At 49.3% G+C, this 26,294-nt stretch overlaps 1 protein-coding gene across 1 annotated transcript; it reads right to left on the reverse strand.

Moving 5' to 3' along the window:
- Nucleotides 1-1,003: 1,003 nt before the first annotated feature.
- On the reverse strand, nt 1,004-16,686 carry PI4K2B (phosphatidylinositol 4-kinase type 2 beta). Its single transcript, XM_069947033.1, has 10 exons — nt 16,281-16,686; nt 11,414-11,568; nt 9,976-10,176; nt 9,217-9,348; nt 8,704-8,857; nt 7,278-7,369; nt 7,110-7,200; nt 6,383-6,516; nt 6,230-6,289; nt 1,004-1,398 (listed from the first exon to the last, which is right to left on the reverse strand). The coding sequence occupies exons 1-10, from the start codon at nt 16,573-16,575 to the stop codon at nt 1,225-1,227; spliced, it is 1,488 nt and encodes a 495-aa protein (XP_069803134.1). The 5' UTR covers nt 16,576-16,686; the 3' UTR covers nt 1,004-1,224.
- Between the last annotated feature and the right edge of the window lie 9,608 nt (nt 16,687-26,294).

A 26,294-nucleotide genomic window follows, 5' to 3' on the forward strand; every position in this document is an offset into this window, starting at 1 on the left:
TTTTGCTTAATAAAACCTGTTACAGAGCTTCTTAAAATCACTTGTATTATTGATAGTTTTTGATTTCTAATAAATGACATTTAAATGACAATTACACTTTAAGCTAAATACAGTATAAGTTACTTTTTAAACAGCAACTGGGAACCATGATGCCTGCCATTTATAGTAGCTATTCACATGTAGCAGATTTGTTATAGAAATTTCTGCAACTCATTCATCTCAAAGGGAAAGTTTTGGTTGGCAGTCCACTTCTGCAAAAAATAGTCTGCATGTGTATTCACCACAATTGTTAATGGGGTTCTCCGGCCCGGGGCTATTTTTCTGCTCTGGCCGGGGAGGGGGTGGTTATGGATGGCGGAGGTCAGTTACCTTCCTGGTTCCAGCACCGGGTCCCGGATCGCGGCGCCTGGTACACCAGTCCCGCGGCCACTTCCTGTTGTAAGCTGCCGCACAAGACGTGATGTCTCAAGGCAGCTCAGCCATTCAGCGGCGGCGCGATCCGGGACCCAGAGTTGGAACCGTGGAGGTAATTGGCCTCAGCCGTCCATAACCACCCCCTCCCCGGCCAGAGCAGAAAAATACCCCCGGGCCAGAGTACCCCTTTAATGTGGTGGCTGTCCAATTTTGGAAGCTATGTGATGACACTATAGTTTATGAAAGACATTTATAGTAAAAAGGTCCCCAAGGCATAAACAGTCTCTCTAGTTATGTCAATCCAATAAGGTTTTTTTTTTTTTTCTTGGCCTTGACAGGTGTACAGGGCACTTTTGAGAGAAGGAAGGGGGAGAAAAAAAAAAATAAAAAAATGCTTCAAACAGTGAAGTCCCAGGCATACATGTGGTTATTTAACATGGTATATATCATTTGTCCTCTACAAATAACATTATTATAAATAATCCAAAATGGCCATTTGTAAATCGAGGAGGTGTCACAGCATATAGAAACCCTGTGGAAGGCAGGCTGATTTACTTGAATGCACTACTTCATATCTTAAGGAAAAAGAAAAAAAAAGATATTTATAAAAAAATACAGTACATGTCAATGCAGTCCTACCGGAATCCCTGACAAAACAATTTCACAATATGACAGAACTGTAAACTGAATTACATTCAAAAAGACTACTTCCATTTGAGGGCCAGCGGTTTGGCAGCAGTTTTCACCCTTTGCAGTGTTTGTGCAAAACAGCAGCTTTGTGTATTTAAGACATAAAATCCCGTCCTCCGGCTACCAGGAGGTGAAGAATGGCTTTCTGCAGTGGAAAGTCTGTGTGAAGGCGTTGCTCAGGTGAACAATCCTGCCCTGGCTTCCACTACGACTTCGCTCCACTACTACTTTAGGCATCTGTACCAGCTGAATGGGAGACTTCTCATCCTTTAACGCTTGAGTCAGATTCAGGATCTGATGTGAAAAGAAATAAAATGTTATTAATGGGCAGCCATGGATAGATGTAAATGTGGAGTCAGAACAACCATTAAAACATATATGATCGGGAGGCAGAATGCTAATTATATTAATCACGGACGCTGTTGCCGATTTGCAACAACGGCCGTGATTAATACAAAACCTACATTGTACTAGGGCTGGGCGATATTGGCCTAAATCAATATCGCGGTTTATCACATATTTAGCTGCGGTAACGATAATTGGACGATAACTATGACACGCCCCTTGTTACAAGCCACCCCCATTTGGCCATGCCAAACTAGGGATATTTTGTTTCAATAAAGTTAAAAAAAAAAAGTAAAGTAACTCAATGAACAGCAACCCAAGCTAGGTACACATTACAAGATGTGTATATACAGGTATACAGCATACAGCTATGGACACACTACAGGACGTGTATATACAGGTATACAGCATAAAGCTACAGACACACTACATGACTTGTATACAGGTATACAGCATACAGCTATGGACACACTACAGGACGTGTATATACAGGTATACAGCATAAAGCTACGGACACACTACATGACTTGTATACAGGTATACAGCATACAGCTATGTACACACTACATGATGTGTATATACAGGTATACAGCTATGGACACATTACAAGATGTGTATATGCAGGTATATAGCTATGTACTATAGGGACCCAGAGTACAGGGACATACAGTATATATGATGGGTATATAGTATGTTATGTATAGGTGACAGCACAAAGGCACAGTTATGGGGACACTATGAGTGGCACATTATAGGGGGGCTGTAGATGGCACTGTGCTGACACGCCGTGAAGATATCTTTCTATTCTTATCAATTCTGTCTGTCTGTGTCCAAAAGGTAGCAGCACTCCAATTAAATGAAAAAAAGTGTAGATTTATTCACAATCCATGTGAAAAACAGGTGATGTTTCTGACCACAACCCTGATCTTTTCTCAAGGCAAATATGACAGCACAGCAGAGCCGCCACCCGCCCGTCCCAGCGCCCCTCAGCGTGTCAGAGTGCTCCACATCACCCGCCCAGCACGGCACACCGCCCCTGCTCGTCTCAGCCAGTTAGAGGCCTGGCACAGCGGAGCCGCCACCTGTCCGTCCCAGCGCCCCCCAACCTGCCCGGAGTGTCAGAGCATGAGCAGTTACTACTGTGCCGCTCTGACATGCCGGGCAGGTTGGGGGGGGCGCTGGGACGGACAGGTGGCGGCTCCGCTGTGCTGTGCCTCTGTAACTGGCTGAGACGAGCAGGGGCGGTGTGCCGTGCCGGGTGGGTGTTGTGGAGCACTCTGACACGCTGAGGGGCGCTGGGACGGGCGGGTGGCAGCTCCGTTGTGCTGTGCCGAGCCGCTGGAACTGGCTGAGACGAGCAGGGGCGGTGTGCCGGGTGGGTGATGCGAAGCGCTCTGACTCACTGGGAGGTTGTGCTGTACAGTGCCGGTGGGCGCTGGGGTGGACGGGCGGGGGTTGGGGGTGGCAGGGGCGCTTAGACAGTGCCAGTCTCCTATGTGCTGTCTGTGCATCCCTGCACACACAGCACATATGACATGCGGTCCGCTTATCTCTAATGACATCCTCCAACCTGTGCAGCTCAAGGCTCAGACAGCGAAATAGTGAAAATACCGCACATACCGTCCTGGCAAAGTTGAGGTCGGTTAACCGACGCCAGAGACTGTATCTGTATTTTCACGGTATACTGCCCAGCCCTACGTTGTACTGCAATGGGATCCCAGCTGGATTGTATACACATAGGGGGACATTTATTAAGTCCGACGTTTTTTACGCCAGACTTAAAAATGTCCCCGCGGGGGCGTGGTTTGACCGCTGAAGAGAGCAGACGTGCGCCGGCTCAGCTCCTGCTTTAGCTACTGATTACAACTGCTATACAGCACCGATCTTGTTTATTTTTGCACCGAGAGGTTCCGCTGCCTATCAGCTATCACCGGGGATGCGACGCACCTCGAGAAGAGCGGCAGCAGCAGCGAGGAGGAAGCTCGAAGCCTCCATCCCCCAGGCACGAGCAAGACAACATGGCGCCGCCGCCTCAACAGCCCTTCCTCCAGCATGCTTGTATGTCAGTGACAGAGCGGGGTGGCAGACAGCTCTGTCACACACAGCTGCACCGGAGACTCTCAGGGACCCAGCTCCAGCCCGCACCGCTCAAACATCGCTAGGAGGTAAGGACCGGAGGGGGCAGCCGGCACATGTAGACTTCCCCAGTCCCCCGTCGGGCTTGGCTGTGATGCAACAACTACCGCCGCCTCCCCCTCCCCTACGTGAGACTGTCAGTCCAGGTGTACAACGGGGCTCCTCTACCCCATCCAGTACGGCATACCCGGGTCTGAGTGCTTCTGCCCCTGCATTCAAGCCATTCTCAGCTTTCACTGCACCATTGCCACAGAATGATCCCTTTGACAACCTTAATGTGCCTGACTCCCAGCTCACAACAACTTTACTCAGGGAGATGATGCTAGCCTTCCGGGACTCCATACAATTGAAACAATCACGCCATTGCGGCTATCTACGACTTTATTACTAGCTGAGAGACGCATTCATGCTGTGGAGGACAAGATTATTGAAATGGTCCAAGAATATAATATTCTGATCGACTCCCTTTGGCGACTGACGGAAGAGGTCACACAGCTGCGCGCAACTTTATCTACAGTGGATGACAGGTCCCGTGCGCATAGCATAAAACTGCGGGGAGTTCCTGAATCCATCCCGCCTACTGAGCTGGCGGATTACACCCGAGGACTTATGCAAGCAACTTTGCCTGATTGCAGCCCCAATGACCTCGTAGTAGATTGGACACGCCGCTTACAGCGGCCATCTCACTTGCCCCCGGACACTCCAAGGGACACGTTGGTGCGCGTCAGACACTTCCACATTAAGTCAGCGCTCCTCGCTGTTACTCGCCGACGTACTTCGCTGCCTGCTCCGTACTCAAATGTGGCCATCTTTCCAGACCTGTCTGCGTCCACCCTGCGCCTCCGAAGTACATTCACCCCAGTAACAACTGAACTGCGAAAACACGGAATCCCGTATCGTTGGAGGGGCTCTTCGGGTCTCGTGGCTACCATGGGCTCTGATTATGTCATGATTTGCGACCCTGATGAAGGGCTACAGAAGTTACAAGCCTGGAACCTCTCTCTCCCTTCGACGACTGTCTCTCAGCGGCGACAATCGCCTTCTCCTTCACCCCTTGGATGCTCTACATCCGTTTAAGCGACTACCCGCTGTGGTTCCATACGGTGTGATGACTTTCTATTGCTGTGTAATGGACCTTGCTGGTTGCATAGTCTCTTGCAGACCGCAACCATGAGTTAATCATATTTAACCTATGTCTATTTGCGGTCCTTGTGTCTTACCCTTCTGCCTCCTTTGTTTGTTTGTGGTTCCCCTTGTCGGCCCATTGTCCCATTAGCCCCCCCCCCCCCCCTTCATGTTGTCTTAGGTGTATCTCCCCGCCTTTGCATATTCAAAGACTTTGTCACTCAATAATACTTGGGAGAGACTGTTTTGCTACTTCGGGTGTACCTGTTTGAAGTATTTTGCGACATTTGTATATTTTAATGCTACTTTGTACATCTACCACTACTTATGACCCACTAGTTACGCACGCATATACAGGTGCTCCTATTATGTTTCTCGTTATATGGGTTGCTACTTTTGTTTGCATTATCTACCACTGGCACATTGCTTCCCATAGTTACGCATATTATACCCGTCTCTATGCTCTCTATTTGTACACACTTCTATTTGCACCCTTCCCTATCCCACTTCCTCCCCCCCACTTTTCCCTCCACCCTTCCCTTCTGCGCCCACTCCTCCCCCCCTTCCTCGCCTGCTCCCTACCCCACCCCCTCCTCCCGATTTCCCGTCCCCCTTCCTTCCCCCTCCCCATCCCCTCTCCCTACCCTCCCTCCTCCCCTTCGATCCCCCCCTCCCATTCCCCCCTCCCCCCTCCCATTCCCCCCTCCCCCCTTCCATTCCCCCCTCCCATCCCCCCCTCCCCCCTTCCATCCCCCCCTCCCCCTCTTCTCTTCCCCTCCCCCTTCCATCCCCCCCTCCCCCTTCCATCCCCCTCTTCTCCTCCCCTCCCTTCCACTGTTTTCTTTGCGACATTCTTTTGTTGATGTATCCGAGGCGACTGAATGTATGTTAAAAATTTTATTTGTGAAAATCTAATAAAAAATGCTTTGAAAACATTAAAAATGTCCCGCATCTCCGGCGCTACGGGGATTTATGTAGAGGCGGACTGCCTCTACATAAATCCCGTGCGCTCCGGTGCGCACAGCCGAAAACCTACGCCAGCTGAGGGCTTGAGTAGGTTTTCGGGGATCTTTTTGGAGAAAAAAAAAAAATGCTGAATTGCGCGGACTATGAGTTCGCGCCCCCGTTCCATTGAGGGTGCTGCTACAAGTTAAAGGCCACGGACAGACTGGGTCACACTTACAATGCAGGCACAGGTGAGATTACATGTAATAAGGTAAGAATTTTTTTTTTAAGGAAAAAAAAAAAAATTATTTTTTTTCCTTTCCCTTTTTTAATAAGTGGTGGAATTTCTGAAGTGGGGCTAACTGTCAAAGAGGATGCGGCCTTGTTGCAAGCCAAATTTACTAGAACACTAGAGCACTTGCATATACTATAGCTGAAATCTACGATATGTCAGTGTAGGTTTCAATGTTCAGTACACAGGGCAGTCACTACAGTTCCTAAAATGGCCACAAAGTGATTGAATCATTTCCCCCACTGTACAGGATCTTCCCCCCCCTGAAGTCAGGTTACTTACCTGTCCTCTCATTACAGACATCTGCTTCTCAAAAGTTGCCTTGTCAAAGCCCTTATCAGTCTACAAATGTAAATACATAGTGGAAAACAGGTTATTCACAGTCAGCTGACCAGATGAACTGCTTTTTATACCAGATAAAGTAGATCTACTTACTTTGAATAGTTCATACAGATCTTCACAAAGGTCCTGAACAAAGTTCATATCAGAGATGCGTGGAAGAACCAAGTCTCTTGTTTCCTGACTAAAGGGAACCTTTGCTTGAGGAAGCCAAGCCCAGAGGAAAGGATCTAAGGAGGAGAGAGGAAAACAAAAAAATGGGGCAGATGTCAATACTTCTGGTGCACTCCAAGGGTATATGCACACTGAGTAATTCTCGAGGAATTGTAGCTGAAAGTTTTCAGGCAGAATTCAAGCAGAATTTAAGCCCCCCATTGACTTCTATAGGATTCCTCTAGCAGATCTACAGCAGAAAATTCTGCTCGGAAATTCTGCAGTGTGAACAACAGAGCAGAAAACCCATTGAACACAATGGGACTTTGCTCTGTACATTTTTTACGGGAGGAATTTCAAGCTGAATTCCTCGCCTTTTCCTCAGTGTGCACATAGCCCAAGTCTGAGTTATATCAGCAGCATTTTTTTCTGCCATTGCAGCCTTTCATGCAGACCCTGGGATAGAAAAAGTGCCAGAATTTTAGACAGTATGTGAGTTGATAACACCTTCAAAGTATGGCAATTCCATCATTTAGACGTCCTGGAGGAAACAAGGACACTGTTGTAGTGGAGAATTTAAAAAGGAGAGCAACATCATGCACAGTTACATAATAAAGTGTACACAGCATAGGCACTACCATAGAATAAAAAGGGAAAAATTGCTACTTACAAGCTCTCCATTCATCAGGATGTTTAAATGGAAATGCCAGACCATTGTCAATCGCAGCTATTTTAATAACTGGCTCTTTATCTTTCCACTCCTGAAATCAGAACTGCAATGAGCAACAGAACTGACTGATAAACAAGAAGAACACTTGCTACTAAAAAGTCATCTTACCTTGGATATAAGGCCATCACTCGCTTTCTCAGAGTCTTCAGTTGTATCCCCTTGGCTTTCGTATCGAATTAACCAGTTATCGTTGCCTCTGTCTGCATAACATGATCGATATCAAGTTACATCTGGATCTTAAATCAAAGTCCCAACCTAATTCTGCCTGGGACACTCCCAAACCCCTTTCTTAAAGTGTACCTCTAAAGTTTTATGAAAAAATACATAGTGCAGCACTGTTCACAATAATCATTTTTCTAAATCACTTTTAATTTATTTCCTGCAGCATGTAACTGCTTTAGGGAACAGAGCCGTAGCACCCGTAGCCAGAAAACTACATAATGCTGGGTCTTGCGCCAGCTATAGGCGCTACCAAGATGGAGATAATAAGCGCGCTGTAAACAGTATTTTGGTTCCAATGTCCAAATTGGGGTACATGCACACTACAGAATACGCGCTGCGACTTCAAGCATATTCTGCCCCGTGGCCTCTGCTTGAAGTTCTGAATTTTAATTATTTGGGAAGATAGAAGAATTCGCCCGTGAATATCAGTGAGTCTATGGGACAGGCAAAGTCTTTGCGTGTATTTTGTAGTGTGCATATGCCCTTAAGAGGAGAAGTCCGGCAGATTATAAAAGCCTGCGGAAATTGATTACAAGTACTAACTTACCTCTCCCCATGGCCGCGGTGAGCGCCAGGACTAGCCACAGGACCCCCGAAAGGCTCCAGGATCTGGCTGCTCAGCCAGTCAGTGACTGGACCGGGACACCGCTCCAAGTCACCGATTGGTTGAGCAGCCAGTCCATCAGCCGTGACAAACCTCCATCCGTCCCCTGCCCCCCCCCCCCCCCCCCCGGTCATGAAATCACAACTCGGGGCAAAATACCTTCCGGCAGGGGTCCTATAGTGTGTCCCCTTTGTTAACTCCATCAGGGATAAAATATAACTTTCAATGTGATCAAAATAAGAATAAAAAAGGGCAAAAAGTACCAAAAATATATCAAAAAGTGTATGAACACCAAGGTTGAAAAATGGCACCCCCTAGATGGTGCTATATCACAATGGATTCAAATCAGTAGAGATGAATAGAAGCCTATTGCAATCATACCGGACGCTAACTGTAAGCGTAGTGACAATCCCCCCTCACCCACAGGGATTATGTGTGGTATCTTTGGTATCTTGTGACTCCATAAGTGACCCTGAAATCTCTGCTGAGTGGAGCCATGAGCAGAGCTGTGCACCTCAACTCCATTCACTTTCTAAGGAGCCGTTGAAGAAAACCGCATGCAGCCTTTGGCTCTCTTCCAGGCCTCCGTAGAGAATAAATAGCAGCATGCATGTCAACTTCCCCCCGTGATCTTAATTATCTCCTATCCCGTGGGTAGGATGAGAGCACCCCCTTTAAATATGAATGATGTTTCTGTGCACGACTTACCAGTATTTCTAATGACATAGTCTAAAATGACAAGTCTTTCAAACTGACACTGAAGCTGCTTTCTGGTGTTCTCGGGTAAAGGGTCCGTCTCAAACCTCCTTAGCCAGTAGTCCGCTTCCTTATAGCCATCCACAAAAAGCTGAAAGGACCCAACCTGCAAATGAAAAAAAAAACAAAACAAAAAAAACCTGTTTATTTCCTCGTTATCTACCGACAACATGTTATATTATTATGACAGTCATCTGAATGTTTCTTGGATATGTCCCTGTGTGCAGCTGTAAGCATAGGGAAGATTACAGAGGAACAACTACAGTACGAGTCCACAAACAACATTCATATACCTGATCTAGACCATAATAAACCTCTAACAACCCTGCTGTGCTTGGGGAAGAAATTGTAAGCCATCCATTACAGCTGCCTGTTCCTAAGGGATAATATATATAGCTAAATTTTAACACCGCTGCTTACACTTGCTATAGAAAACATAGGTGTAGAGGAGAGATGACACCTTACCTTGGGTGGTAAACCTATGCGGTGAAACTTGCGACCCACTTTTGGCACTTTTTCTAAAGCATATTTCTTGCCTCTTGATTTTGCACGATCTATTGCACTGTAGTTGAAGGTTTCGCTGACAAGCCAGACTACCTTAAAAGACAACAAGAGGGGAAAAGAAAAAAAAAAAAAAAAAATAGAAACAAAGAAAGTTCAGGAAAAAGAAAAGAACAAAAACACACCGACACACATAAGGTGTGTAGGGAGTAGGATAATAAAAGTTCCTAGTTCAATATCTGTGTAGGGAGAGACTTAGTCTTATATGTTCCACTTATGCTACAGTCACTGTCATGTCTCCCCCTCATACTACTCCACTGACCCCACCTGGAAATCATACAACTTTTATCACTATCAATACAACTCGTTTTATTACTGTTTTCTATGCATAAGATGTGCTTGTTTGATATCCCCACCCCAGTCCATATCCCCCTCCCCTACTAAAGTGGTAGGGTCCCTTGTCTCCCCATGACGGAATAGGATTTCCGATATCTGGTTTGCAAGGATTTCTTGGGTATTCATAATTCTGTGACATGCCATGCAGAGCTAATATGCCTCACTTGTCTTAAGGTTTTATTCCTAGATGGTGACATGTATTTCCACCTCAGCTTGGGTCACTTTTTTTGCAACATATTATGCATATCTTCAGTGTATTCAATAGGTGCAAAATACAATGCATGCCTATACAGCACACAAAAAAAACAAACACACAATTGCCACTACCTTGGTTTTGGGAACAACGCCTAATCCAAGTTTTTCATCCACTAGATATGCTCCAGCCTCAGACAAGTATCCCTGGTTTGGAACAAGGCAACCGCGGCCAAAGCAGCAGGGGCAGCAGACTTTGTGAAAGTATTTGGTCCATTTAGGGTTAAGGTGACCGTAAGGCTCTTCTGATTTTGGTTTAAATACCCCAATTATTTTCTAAGCAAGAGAAGGCAAAAAATACACAAATATTTCACACAAATAAAAATATTTAAGGGAAAAAAATTAAACATTTCACCATATAGCATATTTCCATCAATCTTTATATTTTGAGCTGCATTTTAACATTTCCAGGTATCCTCTCCTTGTGGTGAGCGTCCGATTCCCTTTATAAAACTATAAGGCCCTGTTCACTCTGCGGAATCAGCGCCAAGATTCTGTGCAGAAACACCCCTGCACCCAGCCTTCAATCTCAGGAGAGAGGGGCGGAAGCATGCAAGACCTCCTGTTCAAAGAGATTGAAGGCAGGATTCGGCGTGGAGGGGTTTCTGCACAGAATCTCGGTGCTGATTTTGTAGTGTGAGCGGGGCCGAAAACCTCCCTTATTTCATCAATGCAATAAAAGAAATAAGATTAGGCCCAAAAATGACTACTGTTTTCAGCATAAACATCCAACGTTTTCCATTGGATGTTTAATTGTTTTATATGGTTAAGCAACAGTCTTCTCTTCTACATGGTCCGTTAACCCTTCAATGGCAGCAAACCAAGACCCTGTAAGGTCTCCAGCACAAGTAATAAAGTGCAGTGGTCTCTGGAAGGGTTAACAACCATAGGATTGCAAGCATCCTGAACATCCTGTTCTTGAAATTAGACTCATGTATATCAGCTTCAGATTCATCCCATTCAAAAAGGGGCAATCCACAAGGGGCTACCAGATGCCATCCCTGTGCCAAGTTGGGACCTGCATTTTATTTCATATCTAGCACAGATTTCCATGTAAATGAACAACATGTGTAGCTCAAGCAGATTTTAACCCAGGATCACATGGAAAATACTCTTTGTGAAAATAGCTGGAATAAGAACAATTGTATTAAAAGGTTAGGCTTCCTAAGACGTCACATTGGTCACTTGGATTGCCTTCTCATTAAAGGGAAATACATTGGGCTACAGGGACCAGTTACTTTCAGCTGAATCAGCAAACGTGAGCACAAGTTTATTTCAGTGGACCATAACCTATTCCCACCGAATACTTAAAGGTTGTCCAGGGAAATCTTAAACTCTTCCCACTGTGACATAAAACAATAAATCAGACCCCACCACCCCTCGTCTCCCCCACTGTGTGATCTCCGTGCCTGGCCGTTCCTCCAGTTTTGCCAGCTTCTGCAGATTTCCTGCTCCGGCAATCACAGAGTGAAGCGGGATGTCAGCTGGGATCCAGTATGTCAGCAATACACACCCCCTTTGGGTCTTTAACAAAGTAGCTTCCACTTGAGCCCTGGGATATTCTTTCTGGAAAGAAACCGCTGTCAATCGCTTGCTCCGCTCTGTGAATTATATCAGCAAATTCAATATCATCCAGAATGACGTTCAGTTCTTCATTCCCACCGTGACCTACCAAAAAAACCACAAAAAACTAAGTGCAAATTTATTATCAAAACAGACTATAGGAAATGATTTAAGGTGGTTTTGTGGATCCCATCTATCCTATATGCAACCCACTACTCCAAGAAATCCTCATCAGGTATATTTAACCCTTTATTAACTGATCGCAAAGGAAAAAAAGATAGCCCCCCCATTCCCCAGATGTGTGTGATATGTTATAATATATATACACATACATACACATACATACACAAGCTGTATTTAATAACATGAGCAACTCCATCTGTGTGACCACATATACTGTACTTTGCCCTAGTGCAGAATATTACAGGAAAGCCATTACTCATTACACATCAATATATGCTGATCATACAGTCTCATCAAGCCTGGCTCCCTGCACATAGCAACAGAAAAAGATCAAACTATATCACGTGGGGCCGACATTGTTGTGGAGTGTGGGCAACCCTGCAGGACACATCCCTATTATATTAAAAGGAGAAGTCCAGCTAAATTTTTATTAAACTGAAAGTTATACAAATTCCCAATATACACTTATTACAGGAAATGCTTATAAAGTGCTTTTTCCCTGCACTTACTACTGCATCAAGGCTTCACTTACTGGATAGCATGGTGATGTCACAACCCGACTCCCAGAGCTGTGCAGGCTGTGGCTGCTGGAGAGGATGATAGCAGAGGGATGCTCAGTGTCCCTCCAGTGCCCTGTGTCCCTCAGTGTCCCCTGTCATCATCCTCTCCAGCAGCCACAGCCCGCACAGCTCTGAGAGTCGGGTCGCGACATCACCATTTTATCCAGGAAGTGAAGCCTTGATGCAGTAGTGCAGGGAAAAAAGCACTTTATAAGCATATCCCGTAATAAGTGTATATTGGCGATTTATATAAAACTTTCAAGGGGCAATACAATACTTTAATAAAAATGTTCGCTGGCCTTCTCCTTTAAGTCTTTGTTAGTTGTGTTCCTGATTCACCCGCAGGATTATATACTCTAGGCCACTGGTGTCAAACCTGCAGCCCTCCAGCTGTTGCTAAACTACAACTCCCATCATGCACAGACAGCTAAAGCTTTGGCTGTTCAAGAATGATGGGAATTGTAGTTTTACAACAGTTAGAGGGCAGTGAGTTTGATATCCCTGCTTTAGGCCAATCCCGCACGTCTGGATTTCCACTGACACCATGCAGATCCACTCAGCTTCTTCTTAAGTCATCCAGAAATGCACAGGGAACCTTTGCCCCCTGATTGGACTGCCTCCCAAGTTAACATCTGCAAATGCCATTAACTTCTATATCCTTTGATGCATGTCTCTAGCAAAACGGCCAGAACAAGGCTTGCCACTACACATCTTTATTCCGCATAGGTGAAAGCTACCTTGCTATTCATAACTTGACAGACTGGCTTTTAAGCCCAACTGTATATACATGGGATTCCTGCAGTGCAGCCAGCTATGGGGTGACACATTGTGGGGTGCCAGCAGCGCTAGAATCATAGAAACAGCTTTCAATTAACACCTTCTCTTCTCAGTTCTGTAGGCGATTACAGCAACTTATACAAAGTGTGATCATCTGCCTGATGTAACAGAGCCGGCCATCCGCTAATAAAGCAAAACGCCAACTCTGTTCTGACCTGTGAAAAATAATCTGCTGTCGGCCGCACATCCCTCCATGTAGGAGATCAGTGCTGGTTTACAGTGCGGCTAGGGACGCCTCCTATGGGCTAATAGGAGGTGAGAAAAGAAGAAGCAAAATATAGCCAAAAACCACACAGGGTAAAGCAGGGATGGCAAACAGGCATCTGGACAGCTGTTGGCTGTCCAGGCATGATGGGAATTGTAGTTTTGCAACAGCTGGAGGGCTGAAGGTTCCCCATCCCTGGGCTGAAGCTTTTATACACAATAGTTATTGTTACCACGTACCAGTCATGACCACCTCCCACAGCTGACTATGCTTACATAAGATCTATGGCCACTTTATATTCACATCAGCTAGAAGTCATAAGACAGGTTGCTCCCGGCTCTTATCCTGATGTCAAATATACGCTTACCCACCAGACGCAGCTGGGCGGCTTATTCTCTGGCTGTGCAGTCCCTCTACTACAACACCCATCATCCAGTGTCTGCACAAGCACCAAATACCGAGAGCTACTAAACAGATCAGAATAAAGGCGGCTCCTAGCCCCTCATGTGAGCAACCAGCAGCGACCTGAGCACATGATGGACCCCCGCCAACCAATACATGTCAATAATTCTATACAGAAAGCGTCATGGCACAGGCAATTGTCTGGATGTGGTGACACTACAGTCAGCCGCTCCTAATGAAACTATGTAAGGAAAAAATAAATAAATAAAAGAACAACTCTAAGAGAGGAATCGAACGTCTGCAACTTTCTATTGTTATTCGTCACTGCTTATTGACTTCTATGGGCGAGTCCATTCCACACATACTGACTGTACGAGAGAAGGTCCTGTTTTTATGCAGACAGAACTTTCACCTGTAGTCGAATACTAACCAGGTGAAGGAAGAGGCTGCGGGGCATGCACAGAGAGCCCAGACCTGGCCAGGGACTACTCATAGGACTGGTCCCGCAGGTAGACACACGCAGGATCTGCTGGGATCAATGCTGTCACATTTTTCAGAATCTTCTTAAAGGCCATGCTCCTTTATGCCGATGACGCATGCAGCCAGAACCACAACCCTGGCCCTTCACCAATCACAAGGTTCCTGGGACAACATTCAGCAAAATTGATTCTATTGATGACGGCATCCGGGGATGGGGGGGGTAAACCAGCCTCATACAGTCATCTACAAGGGAACGCAGTCTAATGAAAGCTCTGCTAAATCTAATGAGCGACCTATACCACCCAAGCCCAGTGGACCTCAATGACTTGCAGCGAGTCCAGCAAGACGGCCCTGGTCCTCACCGCCGCTGCGACCAGATTCAGCAGAGGTTTCTTCCCCCACGCTGTGCTGTTCTCACTGTCAAATCCAAGAGACCCTACCGGATCAAGGTGGATTAAACGCCATTTGCTTTGAGGACAGAACAGTCTCTTCTATTGGGCTCTTTATTCTGATTACACTGTGAGTCATGTAATCCACCCGGGATTCCCCATAAATAACATGGCGTCGTATGGAGGAGCATGTGACCTACCCATCACTCCAAGCCTAATCCACTGCGCTGGTTCCATGGGCACAGTGTATGGAGGAGACAGAGTGCCGCATACGTCACATACTCCTCCTCAGGACACCATGTGTGGACAGGAATCCTGCCAGCCACTTAAACCTGGGGCACTTATACCTGAGCAGTGTGCAGACTGCCACCCTACGTATTATTGTACTGTGTTAGCAGATATTTCCTATAGAGCTGCAGTCATACAGAAAATAATCATCCTATGCTTACCGGTCTGTGCTCCCCCGGTGTCTCCCACAGACTACAGACACTCCACAATGCTTTCCCATCTCAGTCAGTGATTAGCTGTCCTCACTGTCTCAGAGGTGAAGCATCTGCAGTCAGTGGGGGGACATCAGAGTCCCTGTCAGCAGGACACTGGGGGAGGGTGGACTGGTAAGTATAGGGTGCTTACTATTCTCTATACGACTCCAGCTATATAGGGGAAATTTTTATATAATATATATATATATATATATATATATATAGGATTTGCATAAAGGAGCAGAACCCCTGACTGATTCCAGCTGACTGTATATAGGAGCCGAGCACCTGACTGATCCCGGCTGACTATATACAGGAGCAGAGCACCTGACTGTATATAGGAGCAGAGCACCTGACTGATCCCAGCTGACTATATACAGGAGTAGAGCACCTGACTGACTGTATACAGAAGCAGATCCCGGCTGACTGTATACGGGAGCAGAGCACCTGACTGATCCCAGCTGGCTATATAGAAGAGGAGCACCTGACTGATCCCACCTGACTGTATACAGCAGCACGCCACCTGACTGTATACAGCAGCACGCCACCTGACTGTATACAGCAGCACGCCACCTGACTGTATACAGCAGCACGCCACCTGACTGTATACAGCAGCACGCCACCTGACTGTATACAGCAGCACGCCACCTGACTGTATACAGCAGCACGCCACCTGACTGTATACAGCAGCACGCCACCTGACTGTATACAGCAGCACGCCACCTGACTGTATACAGCAGCAGGCTGGCAGTATATAGCAGCACACCACCTGACTGTATACAGCAGCACGCCACCTGACTGTATACAGCAGCACGCCACCTGACTGTATACAGCAGCACGCCACCTGACTGTATACAGCAGCAGGCTGGCAGTATATAGCAGCACACCACCTGACTGTATACAGCAGCACGCCACCTGACTGTATACAGCAGCACGCCACCTGACTGTATACAGCAGCACGCCACCTGACTGTATACAGCAGCACGCCACCTGACAGTATATAGCAGCAGGCTGGCAGTATATAGCAGCACACCACCTGACTGTATACAGCAGCACACCACCTGACTGTATATAGCAGCAGGCTGGCAGTATATAGCAGCACACCACCTGACTGACACCACTGGAAGCTCTTGTATAGATGTAATGGTGCGGATAACGCAGTAGGAGCCGCAGCTTGTGGACAGCTGTCAGCACTCTCCTCCTCTCGGTGGCCAGGAGGGGCGCCCTCCACACTGCCCAGTCTCCTGACGTCTACAGCCGGCACAGGAGCCACACTCACCGGTACTAGCCAGCAGACTCTCCCGGTCGGAGGACGAGCTGAGCCGCGGTCTCCCCTTCCTCCCGGACTTGGGTGAGGTGACCCCAGACCTCTTCAGCAATGGCTCTTCCTCCCCCGCTTCTTCTTCCCGGGCTTCGCCAGTGTAATACCTGACTGCACTTCCCGGCGCCGCTCTGGCCGCCTGTGCCGTTACTGTAGTGTGTGGCGAGGCCGCCCCTTCATCCTCCACAGATGGCTCCAGGAAGAGAAGCAGTGGTGGGGTCACCCCCCGGTCTTCCTGTTTCTCCTCCGCCATCACTCCCTCCCGGGGCACATGACATCAGTACAGCCGGCACACCGGAGCCATCCCGCACACTGATATACAGGGAAGTGTCCACACACGTCACCAAACCTCCGGCTACTAAGGCAGCAAGTAGAAGACTGCTATTGGCTGGGCCGTGCCACAGAGCAGCTCCCATTGGCTGATACTGTGCCCTCCTCTCTCCTTCAACCAATGAGAAGAGGCTATTTCCTAGAGGGGTAAAGGACCTCGGATGTAATCCTGCCCATGTGACCAGCCTCTTGTGTGGGCGGAGCTATTGTCAGTGTGCTGTGTTCTCGGCTTTATCTTGTGTTGTGAGATGCCAGGATGGGGGACCAGTGAGATGCCAGGCTGGGGGACCAGTGAGATGCCAGGCTGGGGGGGACCAGTGAGATGCCAGGCTGGGGGGGACCAGTGAGATGCCAGGCTGGGGGACCAGTGGTATGCCAGGCTGGGGGACCAGTGAGATGCCAGGCTGGGGGGGACCAGTGAGATGCCAGGCTGGGGGGGACCAGTGAGATGCCAGGCTGGGGGGGACCAGTGAGATGCCAGGCTGGGGGACCAGTGAGATGCCAGGCTGGGGGAACAGTGAGATGCCAGGCTGGGGGACCAGTGAGATGCCAGGCTGGGGGGGACCAGTGAGATGCCAGGCTGGGGGACCAGTGAGATGCCAGGCTGGGGGGGGGGACCAGAGAGATGCCAGGCTGGGGGACCAGTGACATGCCAGGCTGGGGGACCTGTGAGATGCCAGGCTGGGGGACCACTGAGATGCCAGTAAGGGGGGACCAGTGAGATGCCAGGCTGGGGGACCAGAGAGATGCCAGGCTGGGGGACCTGTGAGATGCCAGGCTGGGGGGGGACCAGTGAGATGCCAGGCTGGGGGGGGACCAGTGAGATGCCAGGCTGGGGGACCAGTGGTATGCCAGGCTGGGGGACCAGTGGTATGCCAGGCTGGGGGGGACCAGTGATATGCCAGGCTGGGGGACCAGTGAGATGCCAGGCTGGGGGACCAGTGATATGCCAGGCTGGGGGGGACCAGTGAGATGCCAGGCTGGGGGGGGACCAGTGAGATGCCAGGCTGGGGGACCAGTGAGATGCCAGGCTGGGGGACCAGTGAGATGCCAGGCTGGGGGACCAGTGGTATGCCAGGCTGGGGGGGACCAGTGAGATGCCAGGCTGGGGGACCAGTGAGATGCCAGGCTGGGGGACCAGTGATATGCCAGGCTGGGGGGGACCAGTGAGATGCCAGGCTGGGGGGGACCAGTGAGATGCCAGGCTGGGGGGGACCAGTGAGATGCCAGGCTGGGGGGGACCAGTGAGATGCCAGGCTGGGGGGGACCAGCGAGATGCCAGGCTGGGGGACCTGTGAGATGCTGGGGGACCAGTGATATGCCAGGCTGGGGGACCTGTGAGATGCTGGGGGACCAGTGAGATGCTGGGGGACCAGTGACATGCCAGGCTGGGGGACCTGTGACATGCTGGGGGACCTGTGACATGCTGGGGGACCAGTGAGATGCCAGGCTGGGGGACCAGTGAGATGCCAGGCTGGGGGACCTGTGAGATGCCAGGCTGGGGGACCAGTGAGATGCCAGGCTGGGGGACCTGTGAGATGCCAGGCTGGGGGACCTGTGAGATGCCAGGCGGGGGGGGGACCAGTGAGATGCAAGGCTGGGGGACCAGAGAGATGCCAGGCTGGGGGACCTGTGAGATGCCAGGCTGAGGGACCTGTGAGATGCCTGGCTGGGGGGGGACCTGTGAGATGCCTGGCTGGGGGGGGGGACCAGTGAGATGCCTGGCTGGGGGGGACCAGTGAGATGCCAGTCTGGGGGACCAGTGAGATGCCAGGCTGGGGGGGGGGACCAGTGAGATGCCAGGCTGGGGGACCTGTGAGATGCTGGGGGACCAGTGACATGCCAGGCTGGGGGACCTGTGACATGCTGGGGGACCAGAGAGATGCCAGGCTGGGGGACCAGTGACATGCCAGGCTGGGGGACCAGTGAGATGCCAGGCTGGGGGACCTGTGAGATGCCAGGTTGGGGGACCACTGAGATGCCAGGCTGGGGGACCACTGAGATGCCAGGCTGGGGGACCTGTGAGATGCCAGGCTGGGGGACCAGTGAGATGCCAGTAAGGGGGGGACCAGTGAGATGCCAGGCTGGGGGACCAGAGAGATGCCAGGCTGGGGGACCTGTGAGATGCCAGGCTGGGGGGGACCAGTGAGATGCCAGGTTGGGGGGGACCAGTGAGATGCCAGGCTGGGGGGGGGGCCAGTGAGATGCCTGGCTGGGGGGGACCAGTGAGATGCCAGGCTGGGGGACCAGTGAGATGTCAGGCTGGGGGGGTTACCAGTGAGATGCCAGGCTGGAGGGGGACCAGTGAGATGCCAGGCTGGGGGACCTGTGAGATGCTGGGGACCTGTGAGATGCCAGGATGGGGGACCTGTGAGATGCTGGGGGACCAGTGAGATGCCAGACTGGGGGACCTGTGAGATGCCAGACTGAGGGGGACCAGTGAGATGCCAGGCTAGGGGACCTGTGACACAGTGTGCAGGGACCTGTGAGATGCCAGACTGGAGGACCAGTGAGATGCCAGGCTGGGGGACCAGTCAGATGCCAGGCTGGGGGACCTGTGAGATGCCAGGCTGGGGGACCAGTGATATGCCAGGCTGGGGGGGACCAGTGAGATGCCAGGCTGGGGGGGACCAGTGAGATGCCAGGCTGGGGGGGACCAGTGAGATGCCAGGCTGGTGGACCTGTGACACAGTGTGCAGGGCCTGTGAGATGCCAGGCTGGGGGACCTGTGAGATGCCAGGCTGGGGGACCTGTGAGATGCCAGACTGAGGGGGACCAGTGAGATGCCAGGCTGGGGGACCATTGAGATGCCAGGCTGGGGGACCAGCGAGATGCCAGGCTGGAGGACCTGTGAGATGCCAGGCTGGGGGACCTGTGACACAGTGTGCAGGGTCCTGTGAGATGCCAGGCTGAGGGACCTGTGACACAGTGTGCATGGTCCTGTGAGATGCCAGGCTGGTGGACCTGTAACACAGTGCGCACGGTCCTGTGAGATGCCAGGCAGAGGGACCTGTGACACAGTGTGCAGGGTCCTGTGAGATGCCAGGCTGAGGGACCTGTGACACAGTGTGCATGGTCCTGTGAGATGCCAGGCTGGTGGACCTGTAACACAGTGCGCATGGTCCTGTGAGATGCCAGGCTGAGGGACCTGTGAGATGCCAGGCTGGGGGACCTGTGACACAGTGTGCATGGTCCTGTGAGATGCCAGGCTGGTGGACCTGTAACACAGTGCGCATGGTCCTGTGAGATGCCAGGCTGAGGGACCTGTGAGATGCCAGGCTGGTGGACCTGTGACACAGTGTGCAGGGCCTGTGAGATGCCAGGCTGGGGAATCTGTGACACAGTGTGCAGGGTCCTGTGGGGTTTCTGAGGTAGCACCAGGCAGTGTCTGTACCAATGTATTGGAATATGATTCATAGGAGGTAAGCTATACTGTGGGTGCAATGTTCTGCAAGACAGAGGTCTGTTAGTGTACCGTTATCTGGAAGAGTCCATTGTGTGGGGGGGAGATCTGTGCTGTTCTCTTCCTGGATGATGGATGATTGTATATGAGCAGCAGTATAATATGAAGATATCCTGTGTAATATAGAGAAAGAGGAAGAAAAGCGGTAAGTAGTGCAGCAATAACCTCTGTCCCCAGTGTGGTGTCAGATTGTGTGTTTTTCTTCAGTGTGTTATGGCTGCAGGAGTCTGTGTGTGTGTTTGTGTGTGTGTGCTATGGCTGCAGCAGGCTGTGTGTGTGTGTGTGTGTGTGTGTGTGTGTGTGCTATGGCTGCAGAAAGCTTTGTGTGTATGTGCCCTGGCTGCAGCAGGCTGTGTGTGTGCTATGGCTGCAGCAGGCTGTGTGTGTGTGTGTTTGCTATGGCTGCAGCAGGCTGTGTGTGTGTGTGCTATGGCTGCAGAAGGATGTGTGTGTGTGCTATGGCTGCAGCAGGCTGTGTGTTTGTATATGCTATGGCTGCAGCAGGCTGTGTGTGTGCGCTATGGCTGCATCAGGCTGTGTGTGCACTATGGCTGCAGCAGGCTGTGTGTGTGTGTGTGCTATGGCTGCAGCAGGCTGTTTGTGTGTGTATGCTATGGCTGCAGCAGGCTGTGTGTGTGTGCTATGGCTGCAGCAGGATGTGTGTGTGTACTGTGGCTGCAGCAGGATGTGTGTGTACTATGGCTGCAGCAGGCTGTGTGTGTGTGTGTGTTTGTGTGTGTATGCTATGGCTGCAGCAGGCTGTGTGTGTGTGTGTGCGCTATGGCTGCAGCAGGCTGTGTGTGTGTGTGCGCTATGGCTGCAGCAGGCTGTGTGTGTGTGTGTGTGTGTGCGTGCGCGCTATGGCTGCAGCAGGCTGTGTGTGTGCTATGACTGCAGCAGGATGTGTGTGTGTACTATGGCTGCAGCAGGCTGTGTGTGTGTGTGTGTATGCTATGGCTGCAGCAGGCTGTGTGTGTGTGTGTATGCTATGGCTGCAGCAGGCTGTGTGCGTGTGTGCGCTATGGCAGCAGCAGGCTGTGTGTGTGCTATGGCTGCAGCAGGCTGTGTGTGTGTGTGTGCTATGGCTGCAGCAGGATGTGTGTGTGTACTGTGGCTGCAGCAGGATGTGTGTGTACTATGGCTGCAGCAGGCTGTGTGTGTGTGTGTTTGTGTGTGTATGCTATGGCTGCAGCAGGCTGTGTGTGTGTGCGCTATGGCTGCAGCAGGCTGTGTGTGTGTGTGTGTGTGTGTGTGTGTGCGCTATGGCTGCAGCAGGCTGTGTGTGGGCTATGACTGCAGCAGGATGTGTGTGTGTACTATGGTTGCAGCAGGCTGTGTGTGTGTGTGTGTGTATGCTATGGCTGCAGCAGGCTGTGTGTGTGTGTGTATGCTATGGCTGCAGCAGGCTGTGTGTGTGTGTATGCTATGGCTGCAGCAGGCTGTGTGCGTGTGTGCGCTATGGCAGCAGCAGGCTGTGTGTGTGTGCGCTATGGCTGCAGCAGGCTGTGTGTGTGTGTGTGCTATGGCTGCAGCAGGATGTGTGTGTGTGTACTATGGCTGCAGCAGGATATGTGTGTGTGTGATAAAATTCAGCAGCCTGCGTTATCCGACTTCACAGCCCTGGTTATGAATGTTGCTGATATAGCCTGAAAATGTACTTTGCAAATCCTACCCATGGGGGCGGCCCTCGGCTGCTAACTAGTTACGGCTGGCAGGAAACATCTTAAGCAATCTCTGGGAGTGTTGGTGCTTAAAGTGAATGTACCATCATGCCCGAGCTGAAGCACTGGAGGCTGGCCGACCCACCCTATCTAAAATACGGCTTCATTGATTCTAATGGAGCCGTCTCATAAAGGGGTGGGGGTTTCCTCCCACTGGGGTGGGTCGGCCCGCCTCCAGTGCTTCAGCCCGAGCCTGATGGTACATTCCCTTTAACCCCTAGACGACCCTGGACGTAGGGTTACGTCATGGAAGTCTGTCCCCAGACGACCCATGACGTAACCTTACGTCCTGGGTGTTTCTCCCGCCATGAAGCGTGCTCCGGAGCGGAGCGTGCTTCATAGCAGGTGGGGGCCGGCTGCAAACAGCAGCCAGGACCTCACCGGTAATGACACGCTGCAGCGTGTCATTAACCCCTTAAACGCCGCGACCGCGGCGTTTAAGTGTAAGTGACAGGGGGAGTCCCCTGTCACTTACCGATCGGGACCCCCGCAGTGTGACTGCGGGGGTCCCGATCATTGAAACGGAGCGCCGGAGGTCTCTCACCTGCCTCCATGCGGTCCGATCGGCGATCTGCTACACTGAGCCTGCACAGGCAGGCTCAATGAGCAGATCGCCGATGACACTGATCAATGCTAGGCCTATGGCATAGCAATCATCAGTGTAGAAATCAAACTAATGTATGTAAAAGTCCCCCAAAGGGACTTCAAAAGTGTAAAAAAAAAAAAAGTTGAAAACACTAACACACTACCCCAAAGCCCCTCCCCCAATAAAAGTCTAAATCACCCCCCTTTCCCATTATATAAATAAAACATATAAGAATAAATAAATAGATAAACATATAATATACCGTAGCGTGCGTAATTGTCCGATCTATTAAAATATAACAAGCGTCATTGTGATCGGTAAACGGCGTACACGAAAAGAGGGGAAAAAGTGCGCAGATTACCGATTTTATGTTACATTATATATTAAAAAAAATCAATAAAAAGTGATCAAAACGTTCGATCTTCACAAATATGGTATTAATAAAAACTAGAGATCATGGCGGAAAAAATGACACCACATACAGCCTCATAGGTGAAAAAATAAAAACGTTATAAGCGTCACAATAGGCCCATTTTATTAATATTTAATTGCCAAAATAAAGGATTTCATAAAAAATACATATATAACATTAGAGAATCTGTGTAACCTGCATATGGTTGTGTTCGGACTGACCTATAGAATAATAGTGTCATGTCGCTGTTACCATATAGTGCATTACGTAGACACAGGAACCCCCCAAACGTTACCATATTGCATTCTTATTTACGATTTCACCTATTTATATCTTCATAAATAATATATTTGGAATTCCATCATACATGTTATGGTAAAATGAATGACGCCATTACACAGTACAACTATTCCTGTAACAAACAAGCACTTACATGGCTTGTAGATAGAAAACTAAGAGTGCTAGAGCTCTTAGAAGGGGAGGAGGTAAAAACGAAAACACTAAGATCAAAATTTGCGCGGTCCACTGGGTCATTTTGGGCCTGGTCCTCAAAGGGTTAAAGTGTCACTGTCGTTAAAATTTTTATTGCAGAAATCAATAGTACAGGAGATTTTAAGAAACTTTGTAATTGAGTTTATTAGCCGAAAAATGAATTTTTATCATGTAAAAGCAGTGTGAAGCTCTCCCCCCTGTCTTCATGGTTTTCCTATGGAGAGAGAAAGTAAAAGCAGCAAAACAGGACAACAAAGAGTTAATTTACATTCACATCCCGGGCTCTCTCCTTTGACAGGCACCATGGAGCTATCTGACCTCTAATTAGGGCTCTGAATAGCTCCCCGCTGACTCCTTCCCCCCCCCCCCCCTCCCCTCTTCATAGACCAGACAGGATCCGACTGATGAAGGAGATAAAAAAACAGTCCAGATTTCCTGATTCAGAGGAGTGGACAGCAGAAAGGAGAGGAGGGGGGACCTGGGAAAAGGCTTTTTACATGCAGATAATGGCAGATTTGCCTAATAAACCCAATTACAAAGTTTCTTAAAATCGCTTGGACTATTGATTTCTGCAAAAAAAAATTTAACGACAGTGACTCTTTAAGGACGGCCCCACTGTGGCGCTGCAGGCTCCTATACCCTGGTGCTTCCAGGGAGGCATGATTGCTGAAGATGTTTCCCGCCAGCCGTGACTAGTTAAAGGATCGCCACCATGTCTACATAGGTTGCATTTACAAATTATATTTTCGAGCTATATAAGTAACACTCATATCGATGAAGTATATGGCTGGAAACAGTGCTCAGGCCATATAGCAATGTATTAATAGATGCAGGGGAGATTTTCTACTGATGGGTTCCCTTAAAGTGATACTGTCACTCCCATGGGTTCCCTTAAAGTGATACTGTCACTCCCCTTACTCTATGTGCGGTTATCCACAAGCTTAGTTGCTGCACATTCAATCTATATCTGTTATAACACTTGTGTCTTCTTTCTGATCTAAAATTGCTTAATTTCATTGGTGGACAGAGTCATCTAGGCGGGGCTTCACAGAATTTGGGCTCAGGTGGAGGAGGCTATGACCTATGAACTATGATCAGGAGGGGAAGAAAGGGGCATATGGGTGTAATGTGAAAGAGAGGGACATAATGTACAATAGGGGTATATAAGGGGTGGATATTGGGGTGGATATCTATGAGTTAGAGGGAACAGGAGGGGTAACCATGTTTGAAAAAGAGGGGACGCATGGGGGGGGGGGGGCACAATTAGCAATGAGCTGAGGAAAAAGGAAACATTGAGGCAGTCTAAGCAGGGAGTATAGGGGAAACAAGTTATGACAAAGCGTGGTACTTGGAGGCAGTATGTGAAAGATGGGACAGGAAGAAGCGTGTGCTAGGGGGGCAGTCTGTATCTATGTTAGGCGCTTAAGTACTTTAACACACAGGATAGGGCATCAGTGTCTGGGTGGTTTCACACTGCAGAATCCGCGCGGATAAATTCAGTCGGATTCTGTTGCTAGTACCTGCCCGCCTTTGCGTCTGTGCCATAGACCCCATTCTATGGGCGGACCGATTCCACTGTCCGCCGAAAGAATTGACATGCCAATTCTTTTGGCGGAATCCGCCTGAGCATAGAATGCTGTCTATGGCACGGGTGGAAAGGCGCGCGGTTTGAACCCACCCTCTGTCAGCAGGGGCCTTTCAGCAAACCTGTTTCAGGCAACTGCAGAATGGATGTCTGGTAGCCTCTTTGCTGATGCTTGTGCCGTGGTGCAATTGGGTCACTTCAGTGGGGATGCAGTAACCTGGTGTCACCATCACATCCTTTTCCGTTCCAGTTACGTCTAGATTTTTCTTAACTATTTTAATAGAAAAATTTGAATCTTCACAACCTCTTGGATTTTTTTTTTATTTGACATTGCTTAATGAGGACAAGAAACAGCATTTTCCCTGTTTATAAAAATGTTGCGGTATTCATGGTGTAGCACAACTTATTTTGTTTTCTTGTCCCGGTACGGGGCTTGCTTGTGCAATAACCAACAGACTCTTATTCCCCACTATAGACTCCAGTATGTGCCATGCATACCAATCATCATGCCCCCAAGCTGCTCTTTCCCTCCCATTATTGACAGCTCATTGTCTAGGTTACCAACACCACTATGCTGTAAAAATAGTGGTCTGGCTGGTGTATGTATATATAGCTATAATGTACATGTATAGGTATAAAGTGTGTATACACTGTATAACATATATAAACTAGATGTGCATTCTCCCTCTCTTCATGGGACCATTACAAGTGTATTAGGTGGGTTCTTTGGTACCTGGCCTTTTAAGCGCATCTGTGGTGCTCGTCCTTTAAGAGTATCAGCAATTTTATAGCTAATTCAGTACCAGCCCTTTAAGAGAGACTGTGGTGCCAACTCTTCGAGAGCAAAATTTGTATCAGTTCTTTAAGAGCAAATTCGGTACTGACTCTTTAAGAGGAGCTTTGGTGCCAGCCTATTTAAACATAAACTTTGGTACTGGCACTTTAAGGGCAAAATTGATACCAGCCCTTTGAAGGGGTTATCCAGCACTACAAAAACATGGCCACTTTCTTCCAGAGACAGCACCGCTCTTGTCTCCAGCTTGGGCGGGGTTTTGCTGCTCCGTTCCATTGAAGTGAATGGAGCTTAATTGCAAACCACACTTGAACTGGAGACAAGAGTCGTGTTGTCTCTTAAAGAAAGTGGCCATGTTTTTGTAGCACTGGATAACCCCTTTAAAGTGACTGTACCACCAGGCCCAGGCTGAAGCACTGGAGGCGGGCCGACCCACCCTTAGTGGGAAGAAACTCCAGCCCCTCCATGACTTGACTCCATTAGAATCAATGGAACCCTATCATAGAGGGGCGGGGGGTTCCTCCCACTAAGGGTGGGTCGGCCCGCCTCCAGTGCTTCAGCCTGGGCCTGGTGGTACAGTCACTTTAAAG

The sequence above is a fragment of the Dendropsophus ebraccatus genome, chromosome 12, assembly GCF_027789765.1.
Source record: "Dendropsophus ebraccatus isolate aDenEbr1 chromosome 12, aDenEbr1.pat, whole genome shotgun sequence".
NCBI classification, from domain to species: Eukaryota; Metazoa; Chordata; class Amphibia; order Anura; family Hylidae; genus Dendropsophus; species Dendropsophus ebraccatus.

What these genes read in the sequence shown, in the direction of transcription:
- PI4K2B (XM_069947033.1), bottom strand. Translation starts at nt 16,575, where the DNA reads ATGGCGGAGGAGAAACAGGAAGACCGGGGGGTGACCCCACCACTGCTT. An exon ending in GCGTTGTTCCCAAAACCAAG is followed by an intron (nt 9,349 to 9,975) that starts GTAGTGGCAATT and finishes TTGTCTTTTAAG; the next exon opens with GTAGTCTGGCTTGTCAGCGA. An exon ending in GCATAGGTTTACCACCCAAG is followed by an intron (nt 8,858 to 9,216) that starts GTAAGGTGTCAT and finishes TTTCATTTGCAG; the next exon opens with GTTGGGTCCTTTCAGCTTTT.